Here is a 13,991-nt window from a genome sequence, read left to right on the forward strand (position 1 = left end):
GGTAGAAGGAAGAGAACAGAGAGTAGAGAAGAGGAGGAGATAGAAGAAAGAGAACAGGGGAGGATCAGATTTTTAAAATTTTTGGCACGTGTCGTTATAAGACAGTCTACGGTCGGCCCACTGCTTCGATGTGTCCATTGCTCCCGGCCCATCCTACAGCTACGATGTCTCTACGCTTCATCCCCAGGATTCTCAGGCATATCAACAATTTTTATGGTGGGGGATCTCCCCCAGAGAGAAGGAACTCCTTATAAGAACAATCCTTATAAGGTCTTGTTCAAATATTTCTATGTTTTAAGTCGTATCAAGAGAGGTGACACTTAAAAATATTCTTACACGTTCTGACCTGTAGCTGAAATGAAAGATAGAGTACACAAATCATACAGATAACCTTAACAATTTTTATACAGGGGATCATCCCTTGAGAGAGGGAACTCTTCCTGAAATTATAGAAGGGGTACATTCAAAGCATAAGGCATAATATTTCTTAACATTTCTTTATTAGAATATTCATATAATGCAAAACTAGAATACAAAATGGAACAGGGCTTGTCACCAGCATACATCGAAATATGCAGACAAATACTTAAGAAAAAGAAAGTCACAAAGGATAACACAAAACATTAACATACGAAATATAATTTTCGCGACAATCACGGAAACCCATTATACAGGGTGTTTCAAAAAGAAAATACTAACATTTTAAAAGAACATGCAAAGTTCACGAAGAAAAACATATCAAAACCACTTTTTCCGTGACATCAGAAGAAAATAATGTACAGGGTGTCACAAAAAGAAAATAATAACAGTTTCTGAGAAAATGCAAAGTTCAAGCAGGATAACTTATATTTAGACTAGTTTTCACAAGATATCACAGGAAATTAAAATACAGGGTGTTGCAGATAGAAAATAAATAGAAACGAAAGTCATAAAAGACTGTTATTGTGTTGTAAAGGGAAAATGCCAATATTTTAAAGTAAAATCCAAAATTCAAATAGGATAAAATATATATTCCCCCTATTAAAATGGTATTTCAAACCTGTCACGAGAAATTACCATACAGAGTGTTATAAGTAGAAAATCATATGGTAAAACAGAAATACGTCCAAAAACAAATACATATGGTCCATTTTCAGCACTTGATAAAGAATATGTATATACATATACCGGGTGATACATAAAGAAAAATTAAGATTGAAGTAGAAAAAGAGCTGGAAACAATTGACAACGCGACATAAGAAGAAGACAGTTTGCACGGGAAATCAAAGAAGAGTGAAAGAAAGAGTGACACAGTAAAAATCAGAACATTTAAGATGAAACCGTATTTCCTCTGTATACCAAAAAAATCTGATGGATTAGATAGTACAAAAGTAAACACAAAGCCGAATTTGATTTCAAATCATCAAAAACAACAGGCGACCGAGCCGAAAATTAATTGTAATTCGAATATCAAACAAAAGCGAAACAATGTTTCAATAAGTAATGCTAATCAACGGTATTGAAACATAAACAAAAATTATTGGCGTGCGTAAAGACCACGCGGTTGAAGTAAAAACAAGTAGAGTCCACAACGGATTTCCTATTTTATATGGGTGAAGTACTCGTAATACGAGAACAAACCTGCAAAAGTACATTTAGGCCTTCGTGATTTCCAATAAGTTATCAAATAAGGACCTTAATTGTAGCAACGATAAAACGTATAATTCTAAAAGCGTATCCGACGGCCATCGAAAAATCACACGATTTACCTCTCCGTATGTTCAATCCGCGACTAACGTGGTACGCAAGCCAACCGCGTGGTGACCGCATCTTAAAAATGACTCTTGCCCTATCATAAAATAAAAAGAAAACTAAAACATAAAAGAAGGTTACCAAAATATGGCCTGTTCACCACCGCGTGTTTTGAAAAATGCCAGAAAAATATAGTAAAATATAGTAAAAGGTTCAAGAGATATAGCCAGTTTTCCAACCTCGTTTTTTGAAAAATGCAAGAAAAGGGCAAACTTTGGCCGCTATTTTGATGCAATTACGACCGAATTTGGGGGTTCACAGGTGCATTTTAAAAATACAATGCACAAAAATGACATTTTTTGCATGTTTCCAGTGTGCAAATCACACAAATTAATTATGAAAATGAAGAACAGATTCAATACTTACACTCTGATAAAAGAATCGTTGTCCTAGGACATTTCATTCGCCCGCTAGACACCTAAAACCACCAGAAATTAGCACATCGAAGCACAAAAATAACATTTTTGTATGTTTCCCGTGTACTCATCACACAAATTAATTATGAAAATGATAAACAAATTCAATACTTACAATCTGATGAAAGAATCGTTGTACTAAGACATTTCATTCACCCGCTAAACACCTAAAACAACCAAAACTTAGTACCTCAAAGCACAAAAATGACATTTTTGCATGTTTCCCGTGTGCTAAACATACAAATTAATTATGTAAATAATAAACAAATTCAATATTTACAATCTGATGAAAGATATTATAAGCACGTGTGCATAAGTGCAACACAGACTTTGGGATGTAATAAGATTGACAAAAACAGGACTTTAATTTACCATTACAAATAAATAATGTATTGTCTTCGTAAAAGTTTACTGTATACCTTAGATAATTAAGTAATTGGTGTTTACAATATCGCGCCGAATTTAAATATTCCCTTAAACGGGCAAGTAGGGGGTACTGCGTCATGTATTTTTTGAGTGTTTTTGATAACAAATATCATTTAAACTAAAAACGTTAGCAACCAACGGATTGAAGATTATGAAATTTTGGAAAATACTCTATCAGATAAAAGTATAAAATAATTAAATTTCCTGGGTTAAAACGTCCACGGTGAACACGAGTCACTTCTACCGCTACCTTTGTACGGTGCCCTGAACACAAGTCACTTCGACCACTACCTTCGTACGGTGCCCTGAACACGAGTCACTTCTACCGCTACCTTCGTACAGTGCTCTGAACACGAGTCACTTCTACTTTCAATATAACTCACGTCACGGAATTTGCTTGCAATAAATTACAATACACAGAGATACAGAATTAAATTCTGCATCTGGGCAAATTATTCCGAACTTATTGTGACACCGCGTAATTTTGGCGGCCATTTTGAGGCAGTTACAATCGAATTTCGTGGGAATTCAAGGGTGCATTTTAAAAATGCACTCTTACCGTATCATAAAATCGAAAAATAACTAAAATATGGCAAAGGGTTCCCGAGATATGGCCTGTTTTCCACCGTGTGTTTTGACAAACGCGAAAAAAGTATGCGCATACTTTGTCGTTTCCTTCGTTTTCTATATTACCCGCAATTAAAATAAACAAGGCACCCTTAATTCGCAAGCTATTGCAACACGCAGGTCATAAAACATTTCACCGAATAATATAACTTAATAAAAACTTACCAATGCAGTGCTAAGTTGTTTACTCAAGTACGAAGGGACCTCCTAATGACGGGAAACATCATGGCAACAATATACATTTGGATTGTAGATATTAAACGCAAACATATAAAAATTATGGATATTAAACGCACAAATTAATCATTAACAAAACACTGCAGATGCATGTTACAACTAAATCAATTGATGATCGAATACAATTCAAGTTTAGAACATAAGAGTCCGATAAAACGATACGAGTTGCGCAAAATACGTCTAAATACGCCAGCGACCGGCACGAAACTGACTGCAAACCATCGATAGCGCAAGCAACGATGCGATGCGACAGTTCCCAATAAGACAATGTGCGTGCGGCATGTAGCCAGCAGGTAAAAGCAATAGATGCGCAAAGCGACCCGCCGGTGACACACGACCTTATACGTGAATTGCAACAGGCATGTTACCTGCGATCACAAATAAACTAAGGACGTGACAACGTGCGACGACACACAAGCATTCGATAAAAAAGTGTAAATTGAGTTCAAAACAAACACAATTCTCGCATCGAATGCCAACGTTTGCTGATAAATACGAGATATATTCGTATAGAAATAAAGAATACAATTTTATTTTATGGATGCTACAGACAGTAGTCCCGCAATTACAATTATTAAAACTTATCGAAAATTAAAATTTGAGTGGTGTAATTCTAATTTCTCATGGTGAAAGATTTTCATGGGGTAAAAGGGCAAAAAAACGGGACTAAAATTGCTAAAAAGTGCAATTTTTCTTTTTTCACTCAATTCTTTCAATTGCGAATATCTCGTAAACTAAAAGCGGTAGAAATGAAAGGATTGAAAAATATTAATCTACGCGAAATTCTCTACAAGACAAAGTATTAAAATACTCGTATTGCAAGATGTGCTTCAGCAAAGCAAACAAGGTCGCAACAATTCATGATAAGACTACCTATGCGATTTGCAATAGACATGATACCTGCTATCTAAACTAAACTAAAATATGCTGCATGCAATAAGTTGATGCGGCGTGAGAACAGCGCGCGGGACACATACAAATTATATTCCCCGTTTGTGTCGAGCGGTTTTATATTAACGATTTCGTTATCGACTCACGAGTTGTTAAATATAATTTATTTATTTATTGGTTCGAATCGCGATCGCGGATTAGAATTGGGTTTAGACTTTGATTCACTTTTGTTGGTTTTCTTAGGATTTGTTAAGTGGGTTCTTGATGATCGATTCAGAAGAACTTGTTAACTTTCACTTGTTTATTCAACGAACTGGGATGATACAATAATCGCTTACGTCTAGGTCTGCGCTCTATTTATATGGCTCTAATATGCGTTTTAAATAAATATGAAGAGAAGATGCGCAACGAAACAGGAAATGCGCAATTAGGTGACTTTGAGACAATGAATTCTAGAAATTGATAATTACGTTTGAAATAAATAATTACTGCGCTTGAAATAAATATCATGATTGCGTCTTAACTAATGATTCTTGTTTGGTCATCGGGTTCTGTTCATATAACTTACAGTAAAAAGTTGTTTATATCGAAACGCTGATAACAGCACTTCCAAATTATTCTCGTGGCCACGTTTGTCAATAAATATAAAAATAAGTCGTATAACTCGATTTTAAGATTTTTAGTACATCCTAGTGCCATCTATAAATGCAATAGATAGTAGTCCCGAAATTTAGATTAATAAAATTAATCTTAATATATATAAATCTCGTGTCACAATGTTTGTCCTCAATGGACTCCTAAACCACTTAACCGATTATAATAAAATTCGCACACCATGTGCAGTTCGATCCAACTTGAGAGATAGGATAGTTTAAATCTCAAATTATAGTCGCAATTTTAATTTATTTCTAATTATTTGTCTGTTATTATTTGACAGTCACAATTATCTGTTAACTCCAAATGATTTTAACAGGTGTGGATACCTTTCGACTGTTATTATTATTAGTTGACAGATAGAAACTCATTTTGACAATAATTATAAAAGTGAATGAATTTGTAAATTTAGAAATGGAAATTGTGAGTTTTAATAATGGATGTGGCACATATAGCTAAAAAAGTCTTTCGGAAATTTCGAAAATATTCGTGAAAGATAAGTCGGGACAACGTTCGACAGGGCCGCTAGTAAAACAATAAAAAGCAAATCATAAAATTATACATCAAATATTTAAGTGATATTTAATTTGAACATGTATTGCTATACTATTTACGTTTATATTTTAGCAATGAACAATTCCAACTGAATTCTAAAGACAATTTATACTAAAATAAAAGGCTCATAAAAACGTTTTGTTGCAACTTCAGTAGAAAAAATTATAAATTTCAACTGAAAGTATTCTGCTGAATAGTATTGAATAATGAGTTCAACAGTAAAATTTTATTAAAATAAAATACTCAGGAGGACTTTCTGTAGCAACACCCAAAATAAAAACTTTAAATTTACAAATATAAGTTTTTGTGGAAAATGTGTGTTTACATTTAGTCAAATTACAGGAAAACTATAGGTCCTAGAGTAAAATATTACTAAAATAAAATGCTCATGAGCACTTCTTACAGGAACATACAAAATAAAAACTTTCAATTTCCAAATTTAATTTTTCTGTGGAAAATGTGTGTTTACATTTTATCAAATTGCGAGAAAAATATTAGTTCAAGAGTAAAATTTTACTAAAATAAAATACTCAGGAGGACTTTCTATAGCAGCATCCGAAATAAAAACTTTAAATTTTCAAATTTTCTTTTCCGGTGGAAAATGTGTGTTTACATTTTATCAAATTGCGGGAAAACTATAAGTTCAAGAGTAAAATTTTACTAAAATAAAATACCCAGGAGGACTATCTATAGCAATATCCGAAATAAAACCTTTAAATTTACAAATTTAAATTTTCTGCGGAAAATGTGACCTCACATTTGATCAAATTGCAGGAAAATTATGAGTCCAATTGTAAAATTTTATTAAAATATATTGCTCAGGGAAACCTTCTATCACAACTTCCGAAATAAAAACTTTAAATTTACAAATTTAATATTTCTGTGGAAATTGTAAGTTCACATTTAGTCAAATTACGGAGAAACTATGAGTCCTGGAGTAAAATTTTACTATGATAAAGTGCGACGTTTTTCAAATTTTCTGCGGAATGCTTGACCGAAATTTTCGCAAAAAGAAGTTATTAAATAAGATATTCATTCTCTAATTGCAGGAAAACCGTAAAATCGAAAAATAGGTACTATGAACGATGAAAAATTTCACTCACCAGTGTATCGAACACCGTAAATCAAATGCGATTAGATATTGAAATAAACAAGAAACAAAACATTAGATATACAATTTCGGACAATGTTGAAGTGAATCCGAGTTCCGGACGCACCCAAACTTTGCCTTAAAAATTGTCTTATTTGCCATAATTATTTAAATAATAATATTTACCAGAGAGAACAGCCGCCCGTCGTGTTCTGCTGAAGACAAAAATGGTTCGCACAACTCCAAAATATTATTTACAATCACACAACATGGCCGACTGGCGTCCGACGGCAACCGATCCCAGATACACGCGAAACTGTATTAAACACACCAAACATTGAATTCCGAAGATTACACACGCGATAAATATTTAGCGACTAAAACCCGTCTATTAACACTAAATTCCAGCAAATAAAACTCGATATAACGAATTTACTTGTCGCACGGAGTTAGAGTTGCGTGCCGGCTACACAACAACTGGGCACGCCGACTTTCACTCGCAGGAATATTTTTAGCTAAAACATGCATTATTGCGCCATCTAGGGTTACTTTTGAGTACCCCAAGAATTTTCTTTCTATTTCTTTGTATTCTTTGTATTTACAAAGTGTATCAAAATGTGTGGGGTGCATATGAGGCAGTGGGTGATTGGCTATGAGTCAGTGTATGGTCACGCACTTAAATGGACGTGTCCGTGGGTCACACGTACACGCAACTGCACATTCACCATTCTATCTAAACAAATAGCAATTTTTACACATATCTCAAAGCTTCATATGTAGATGTCCCTAGAATGTATTAATTCAAAAATTCAAATCACGATACAGATATGATGTTTGAAATATTTATTTATTTATAATTTTTCGTGAATATAAATTGTAAATAAACTCTACTATTAGTATTAGAGTTTATGAAGATGCCCTCTGGGCGAAACATGTCAACTCCAAATATAAATTGTAAATCCAATATTCACGAAAAATTATAAATAAATAAATATTTCAAATATAAAATGGATTACGTATTCACCAAAGAAAGTAATAGATATTATGTAGTTTACGATGCGGTTTAAATGCAATAAATATAATAGAGTAAAAGCCCGTGACGAATTTGACATCATAATTGGTACATCTTTGTTGGCTATTAACTGCCAAAGGAACCACGATCCAGGTTTCATAATTGGGGATCGTTGTTTGCTGTGTTTGGTACACACATAGAAACATTTTCATCTGTCCTAAAATGACGAAAGTTTTATCAAGTCGGCATTGTATTATCGAGATTCATTACTGACACATAAAAATAATCTGAATATGGATAGCTCAAACGACACCATCATCACAGAACTCTTCAACTTTCAATTCAGGCCAAAGATCCATTGTTACATATTGGCTATTTTGGTTGGTGGCCTCCTCTCGATCCTAGCAAAACTTTTCTACATCCCGCATCAAATACCGGCGACGCTCTCGGGCATTGTCATTGGAATTGCCGCACGTCACATAGGAAATTACGAAGATATGTTAATGGACGCCCACCTATTACTGTCAATGTACATCCCTTTACTGATTGCCAAAATCGTCTACAACATGGACCACTACCTTCTTAGAAAATCTCTTACCCAGATTTTCATCATTGGTGTTATTGGAAACTCAGCCTTCGTTTTTGCTTTTGGAATGATCCTGTCACTATTTCAAAAGCGCGATGTTCCCTTAGTGGACGTCATGATTATATCGGTAATAATAGCCCCAAACGATAATCCAAAACTTCCCATCTCCGACGGAATCAAGAACCTCGAAATACTAATGTACGGAGAGACTATATTAGGCGTGGCTGTTTGCAATGTTGCACGCATCATCTTCACGGCAATTATTAATAGGTACGCCACCAAGTGGTACCAGATTATCTGTTTAATTATCAGATACATTGGACTCAGCATTCCGGTTGGATTTGGATGCGGCTTGGTTACTTCACTGCTTTTCCGACAATTGTACAACGATAGCATGAATGCTATAGCCGCCTATATATCAGCAGCTTACTTTGTATATATGTTAAGTGAACATATTGTGTGGTGCAATGGTACTCTGGCATCCTTCATCACTCTATTTATGATGACTAAGCAACGCACCAAACTACATTCCAAGACAGATCATGACATTAAGCTTGCTTGTAATGTGGTATACGCATTGGCAAAGACCCTTCTTACTATTATTTGCATTGCTGATAGTATATATTGGCTGGAAGAAAAGAATTTTCTAATTGAGCTTGTCGAAGCCATTGAAGTCTACACAATGGGGAATGTCATCAGATTGATTATTTTCCTTTTAGCTTCTCCAATGTTAAGTCGAGCTGGATATGGTTTTGAGTTTGCTAGTCTAGTAACTCTTTTCTGGGCGGTGCAGAAAGGGCCACTGCAATTGATTCAGGTGTTTAAATTGCATGGCAGACCCGGAGGGTTTAAACACTTAGAAAAACTGAACTTCTATGTAGTAATCTATGTTATTCTAACCAGTCTGGTAAATGGAAGCACATTGAAGATTCTTCTGAAAGCGTTTGGACTGGTTAAACTGTCCAACAAACGGAAGGCCAATATCGGTCTCGCTATAATTTCAATAAATGAAATTGGTAACAAAGTGTTGTCAACATTGAAGGGTAATCAATTCTATTCGGATGTAAATTGGTCTGTAATTAACGCCCATACAGTAGTCAAAAATCCGTTTGAAGAAGTCGCTGACCAGCGGACAAAAGACAATATTATTTGTCAAGTGTGTAGCGCTGCTGTGCCTCTGAAACCAACAAAAGATGAATACAACGAACATTTAAAGTATTAACTTCAATCATCAACAAATCATTTTATTTTAATTGTTAATAACTTATTTAGAGATGTTACTATGAAGATATTGAACGCCCAAAGAGTTTCCTTTCTGGAACAACATGAATTCGGTTTACTAACTAAGCATGACATAAAAATATTGTTAGAAGCTGTTGACATTGCAATGGACTCTTCAAATATGAGTATAAACGTTGATGATTTACTTTCGTGCATGAGTTCCGAGGTAGAGTTTATATGATACATGCTAAGCATCAATATAATATATTTGCATTTTTAGAAAGCCGTTGTAGCTCCAAATAAAGTACAGAAGATATTAACTATCGACAGTCATATTAAAATACCCAGAACTACTCACAGAAGAAAATGTTACAACATAACAAATTTATTAACATTCGAGCTAATTATATGTATGATCGTATTGTTAGATATATCTCTTCCAGTAATAAGACTATTTCTTGATTATTCGCCGGGCTCAGAAGCAGCCTTACTAACGACGGCAACTCTATGTTTGTTTTGTTATCTTGCTGAAGCAATATTGAGAGTTGTCAGTTTTGCCAATGGTTCATTATGGAAAGATTTGAAATATTATATCAGGTAAAAACCTAAAACTATGAAGGTACATTATCCAACAATTGTTTTCAATTTCAGTAATCATTGGAATCAGGTGGACATATTCGTGATAATAGTATCAATCCTAAACATATTACTGAGCACTACTTGCAATTATGATGCAGAATCCTACCAAACATGCAAATATCTGCATTGCATTAAACTGGTGATTTTCTTCAAAATAATTCGGGTATTCTCAAAACTTCGCTTAGTTTATCTTACTAAGATGGAGCGTCGCAATGAATTGAAACTCATGAGAGTTTTCGGAGTTGCTCAGGTATGTCATAAAATTATTTTGTGCCCCAACGTATAATCTACAAACAATCAAAATTAGGGAATTGTAACAAGTTGTGATGAAGTAATCAGCATGTTGTCTGTATTAACTGAACAATCCAATATACGTGAAATGATGAAAATCAACTTGGAACAAATGCGTGCTGCAACCATTCAGAAAATGGGAATTCTGGAGAAAGCTCGTCCGTCTCTGACCACCACAATCAAAACAAAACAGGCATTAAGATGCATTCTAAAGCATCTGAAACAAGGTATCAGAGAGTTGCACTCATCTGGTCTAATTGATGCTTTTGAGTTTCAAAAATTGAATCAATCAGTCACCTTGAAGACTAAATTCTTATCTACCGTACGGATTTTGAAAGTGATCAAACCGACGTTGATCTTCGAAGAAATTCCATGGCTACACGATGACGCCGAATTATTAGATTTCATTTACAGTAACATAAAAAATAGGCTCTTCAACGATGGCGATGTTGTCTGTGAACCGGGTGACTACCCTGAAGGAGTCTACCTCATTGTATCTGGTATTTACACATCAATACTAATATTGCTTTTCCTTAATATAAAATTGTATTAGGATATTTTAAAGTAACGTATTATCCAACTGCTGAATTAAACGAGAGACTAAAGCTAAACGGGGGGCTGCCATGTAAGGAATTCCTGGAGTATTTGAGATTCGATGAAGTGCATGAAGATTATCTCTCAAGTGGCAACCGCATGGGAGAGCTTGCATACTTAACTAATCGCCCACACCATTGTTCAATTATTGCTGAAGCACCGAGTCAAGTATTTATTATTTCAAATGAAATTTTAAAACGCGCAGAAGAAATATCGCCCGATCCTGTTTTGGGGTATATAATATATAGAATACCTGCTGCCTGAACGTAAACAACTCAATTTTAACCCATATAACTTCGATAGAGTTGCTGCAAGAATATGGAAATGTGTTTTGTTTGGTCTTAGTCGCCGTCTCCTGTTAACCACCTCCGCGTATCAATCGACTGCAAAACAGGAAGCAGATTATGCTTTGATTCGTGCGGTCGTACCGAACACTGATTACTATAATGTTATCAACGTGCCTCAGGTTGTTGAAGATGTGCTTCTCCTCCAAGGTGTCGTTGTTGATTACAACACAAGAGAAATCTATACTGCACCGTGTGCTTTGCCTAAGTATACCAATTTTACACAATAACATACACACATAACTAAATTGCATCTGTTTCAGACACGTGAAGAAAATACTTATGCCCAAATCTGGCTTAATCGAACGAAATATAAGTACGAAGTTAATGTTTATTCCTGACAACAACACGGATGAGTACGAAATGATGTTAAGCATGCAAAATAATTCTGAACTTGTAAGAATACATCAGTCAACCAATTTGATTTTGATAATTTAATATTTCGTTTTTTAGATACCTGACTCCGAATGTGCGCAAGTAACAGAACAGATGAACTCTAAAAGACGTTTTGAAAGTCATCTGTTCAGTTTCAATAAACCAAAGTCAGGAACTTTAACTTATTGTCACCAGATTATGTCCTTCAGTGGTGGAGTATTATACAATTTTAATGATGAATAGTTTGGAATGTATATGCATATGATCATGCATGTATATTAAATGCTAAGCTTCTAGTAGAGCTAGTTTTGCTGCAGCCAAAATTCGTGTTTTCCATTCATCATAATCTTCTACTTCAATGTCTTCAGAAACTTTAATTGTTTCAAGCTGCTTGTTTTCTTAAATAAAAATTTCAAATACATAAAACCTTGGTATTATTGAAGTTGTATAAATTACCTGCTTTGGTGGCATGCTCTTCCAGAAAATCATGCAATTCATTCCTAGTTGACTTCTTTTGTACTTTGGAAATATTTAAACCTAATTTTTCAACAAACTTTAAAAATGCAGTTTCCAGTTCCTTCCACTGCATTGGTTTCAAGCGGCTGATTGAGATAAACTGGGATTTTTGTACTTTAACAGATTTCAATCTAAAATTCAACTTGAATATATTTGCAATTGAAGATTAAAAAAATAAACCTTACTTGCAAGCTGTGTAAATTGCAGCAGCTATATATTGTGGATGACTTATATCAGCCAGAGCATGATACTGTCTATACAATTCCAAAATTTGAGCCGATAAATCATTCACAACAGTACAGCTAAGTTGAACACAAACTTCAGAAACTGAGAGTGGTTTATCAAGTTCCAACACTTTTTCAAGCATATGCAAACTATTTTGGTATGCTGTTTTCTTCAATCCAGATAATAAAAGTGCTGATTCCTTTAAAATAAAACAACAGATACTTTAAGTTAATATTATGAATATGAATTCACCTTGTCAAAACCCAATCCAAGAAAATTGCACGCTAAATCAAGACACAGCACTGCTTTTGCAAAATCACCCAAATTCTTTACAATTGCTTTGGAATGTAAAACACGCAAGAATTCATTAGATTTACTGAAAAATAAAGGAATATAGTTACAGACAACTTGTTATAGGTATTTAATTACCTACTTTATCACAGCCGTTTCTTCTCGCAACCCTAATCTCTCAGCAACATTGCTCAGAATCATATTTACATTCGACATTTTGTAATTGTATAATCTCCACTGTTTATAATAAATAAAACCACACTAAAGTTTGCATCGAACGCTTACAACACGCTTTCAACTTTTTACGATCCTTTGGGTTAGAATTTTCGCGCGTTAAACGTGTATATTGGGTTGCCTAACAAGAACACACCGTGTTGAATAAAATTTAAACTTATTATCAGAATAATTAAGAAAACTAAGATAAATATCGACTACCTGCCTAAAAAATAACAAATTAGTCGATTATTGTGCATATAAATATAAGATTTGTTTAAAGTAATACAAAGTTCAATAAATATGTGTTTTCTTTATTTTGTTTATATAATCACATATTATAAAATTAATTTCTATTTTAATTTCATATTGTAATTTTTTCCATCGACCTGATTTAACTAGGCATAACCGATCACGTAAAAACAAAGCGCGATGAATCGATGAAATCCTTGAAATCATCACCTCATCACTACAATGCGTTTCTACTCTGAATTCACATTGATAACTTGATAATGTAGTAACACACATTACGCTTAGCGTTTTGGTCGTGTGCAGTTTATTGTTATTCTTGGCCTAAATACATAAATCCATTTGAGCGTTTATTAATCGATCGTTTCTACTGGTTCTAAATTTATTGCGCGCCGGTATTAATTAACACGTATGCAGCGTGGCGGATGCGCGAGCTAGAAGAAGCACTCGCTACGTGTTTCGACGAGGGGGAATTGATGACGGTCGCACAAACGACTTTTGTCGCCGAGTGTACACAAGTACCTCTTCGCTCTTTAGGAGGAACGGGTCGTATGACACGCACCATCATCATTGGATTGCTCACAAACAAGGCGTGGCATAGCTTAAGAGATTACTCTGCTTCGCTGTGCTGCTACTGGCTCCAGAACCCAGCTCTCCCTCGACATGATTTCCGAATGATTCTCTGCTTCCAATTGGAGCAAATCATCTAGAACCAAAGACGTCTGCACATTATTTCACTAAAATTGCT

The 13,991-nt window shown here is 34.6% G+C and overlaps 2 protein-coding genes and 1 long non-coding RNA gene across 3 annotated transcripts in view; 2 read left to right on the forward strand and 1 right to left on the reverse strand.

The window, feature by feature from the left end:
- The window catches only part of LOC135799283 (uncharacterized), a 99,597-nt gene that overhangs the window by 8,733 nt on the left and 76,873 nt on the right, over positions 1-13,991 (forward strand). The window lies entirely within an intron of this gene.
- LOC135799111 (sperm-specific sodium:proton exchanger-like) lies at positions 7,993-12,175 on the forward strand. The gene is made up of 9 exons (XM_065312133.1): positions 7,993-9,500; positions 9,558-9,732; positions 9,787-10,103; positions 10,158-10,395; positions 10,453-10,936; positions 10,990-11,263; positions 11,334-11,582; positions 11,638-11,770; positions 11,828-12,175. The coding sequence occupies exons 1-9, from the start codon at positions 7,993-7,995 to the stop codon at positions 11,990-11,992; spliced, it is 3,543 nt and encodes a 1,180-aa protein (XP_065168205.1). The 3' UTR covers positions 11,993-12,175.
- Positions 11,686-13,101, reverse strand: Orc6 (Origin recognition complex subunit 6). The gene is made up of 5 exons (XM_065312134.1): positions 12,924-13,101; positions 12,743-12,866; positions 12,451-12,689; positions 12,206-12,396; positions 11,686-12,147 (listed from the first exon to the last, which is right to left on the reverse strand). The coding sequence occupies exons 1-5, from the start codon at positions 12,995-12,997 to the stop codon at positions 12,035-12,037; spliced, it is 741 nt and encodes a 246-aa protein (XP_065168206.1). The 5' UTR covers positions 12,998-13,101; the 3' UTR covers positions 11,686-12,034.

This window comes from Atheta coriaria, unplaced genomic scaffold (genome assembly GCF_025399875.1).
Source record: "Atheta coriaria isolate IRGN ID8LTWV9N9 unplaced genomic scaffold, Caltech_Dcor_3.1 hic_scaffold_9_pilon, whole genome shotgun sequence".
Lineage (NCBI taxonomy): Eukaryota > Metazoa > Arthropoda > Insecta > Coleoptera > Staphylinidae > Dalotia > Dalotia coriaria.

Bases quoted from the DNA above. Each gene is read 5' to 3' on its own strand.
- LOC135799111 (XM_065312133.1), top strand. From the start codon at position 7,993: ATGGATAGCTCAAACGACACCATCATCACAGAACTCTTCAACTTTCAA. The intron at 11,264-11,333 runs GTATATAATATA...TAACTTCGATAG, and splicing joins TCGCCCGATCCTGTTTTGGG to AGTTGCTGCAAGAATATGGA. The intron at 11,583-11,637 runs GTATACCAATTT...CATCTGTTTCAG, and splicing joins GCACCGTGTGCTTTGCCTAA to ACACGTGAAGAAAATACTTA.
- Orc6 (XM_065312134.1), bottom strand. From the start codon at position 12,997: ATGTCGAATGTAAATATGATTCTGAGCAATGTTGCTGAGAGATTAGGG. The intron at 12,690-12,742 runs GTGAATTCATAT...TTTATTTTAAAG, and splicing joins TTGGATTGGGTTTTGACAAG to GAATCAGCACTTTTATTATC. The intron at 12,148-12,205 runs GTAATTTATACA...TTTTTATTTAAG, and splicing joins AGAGCATGCCACCAAAGCAG to AAAACAAGCAGCTTGAAACA.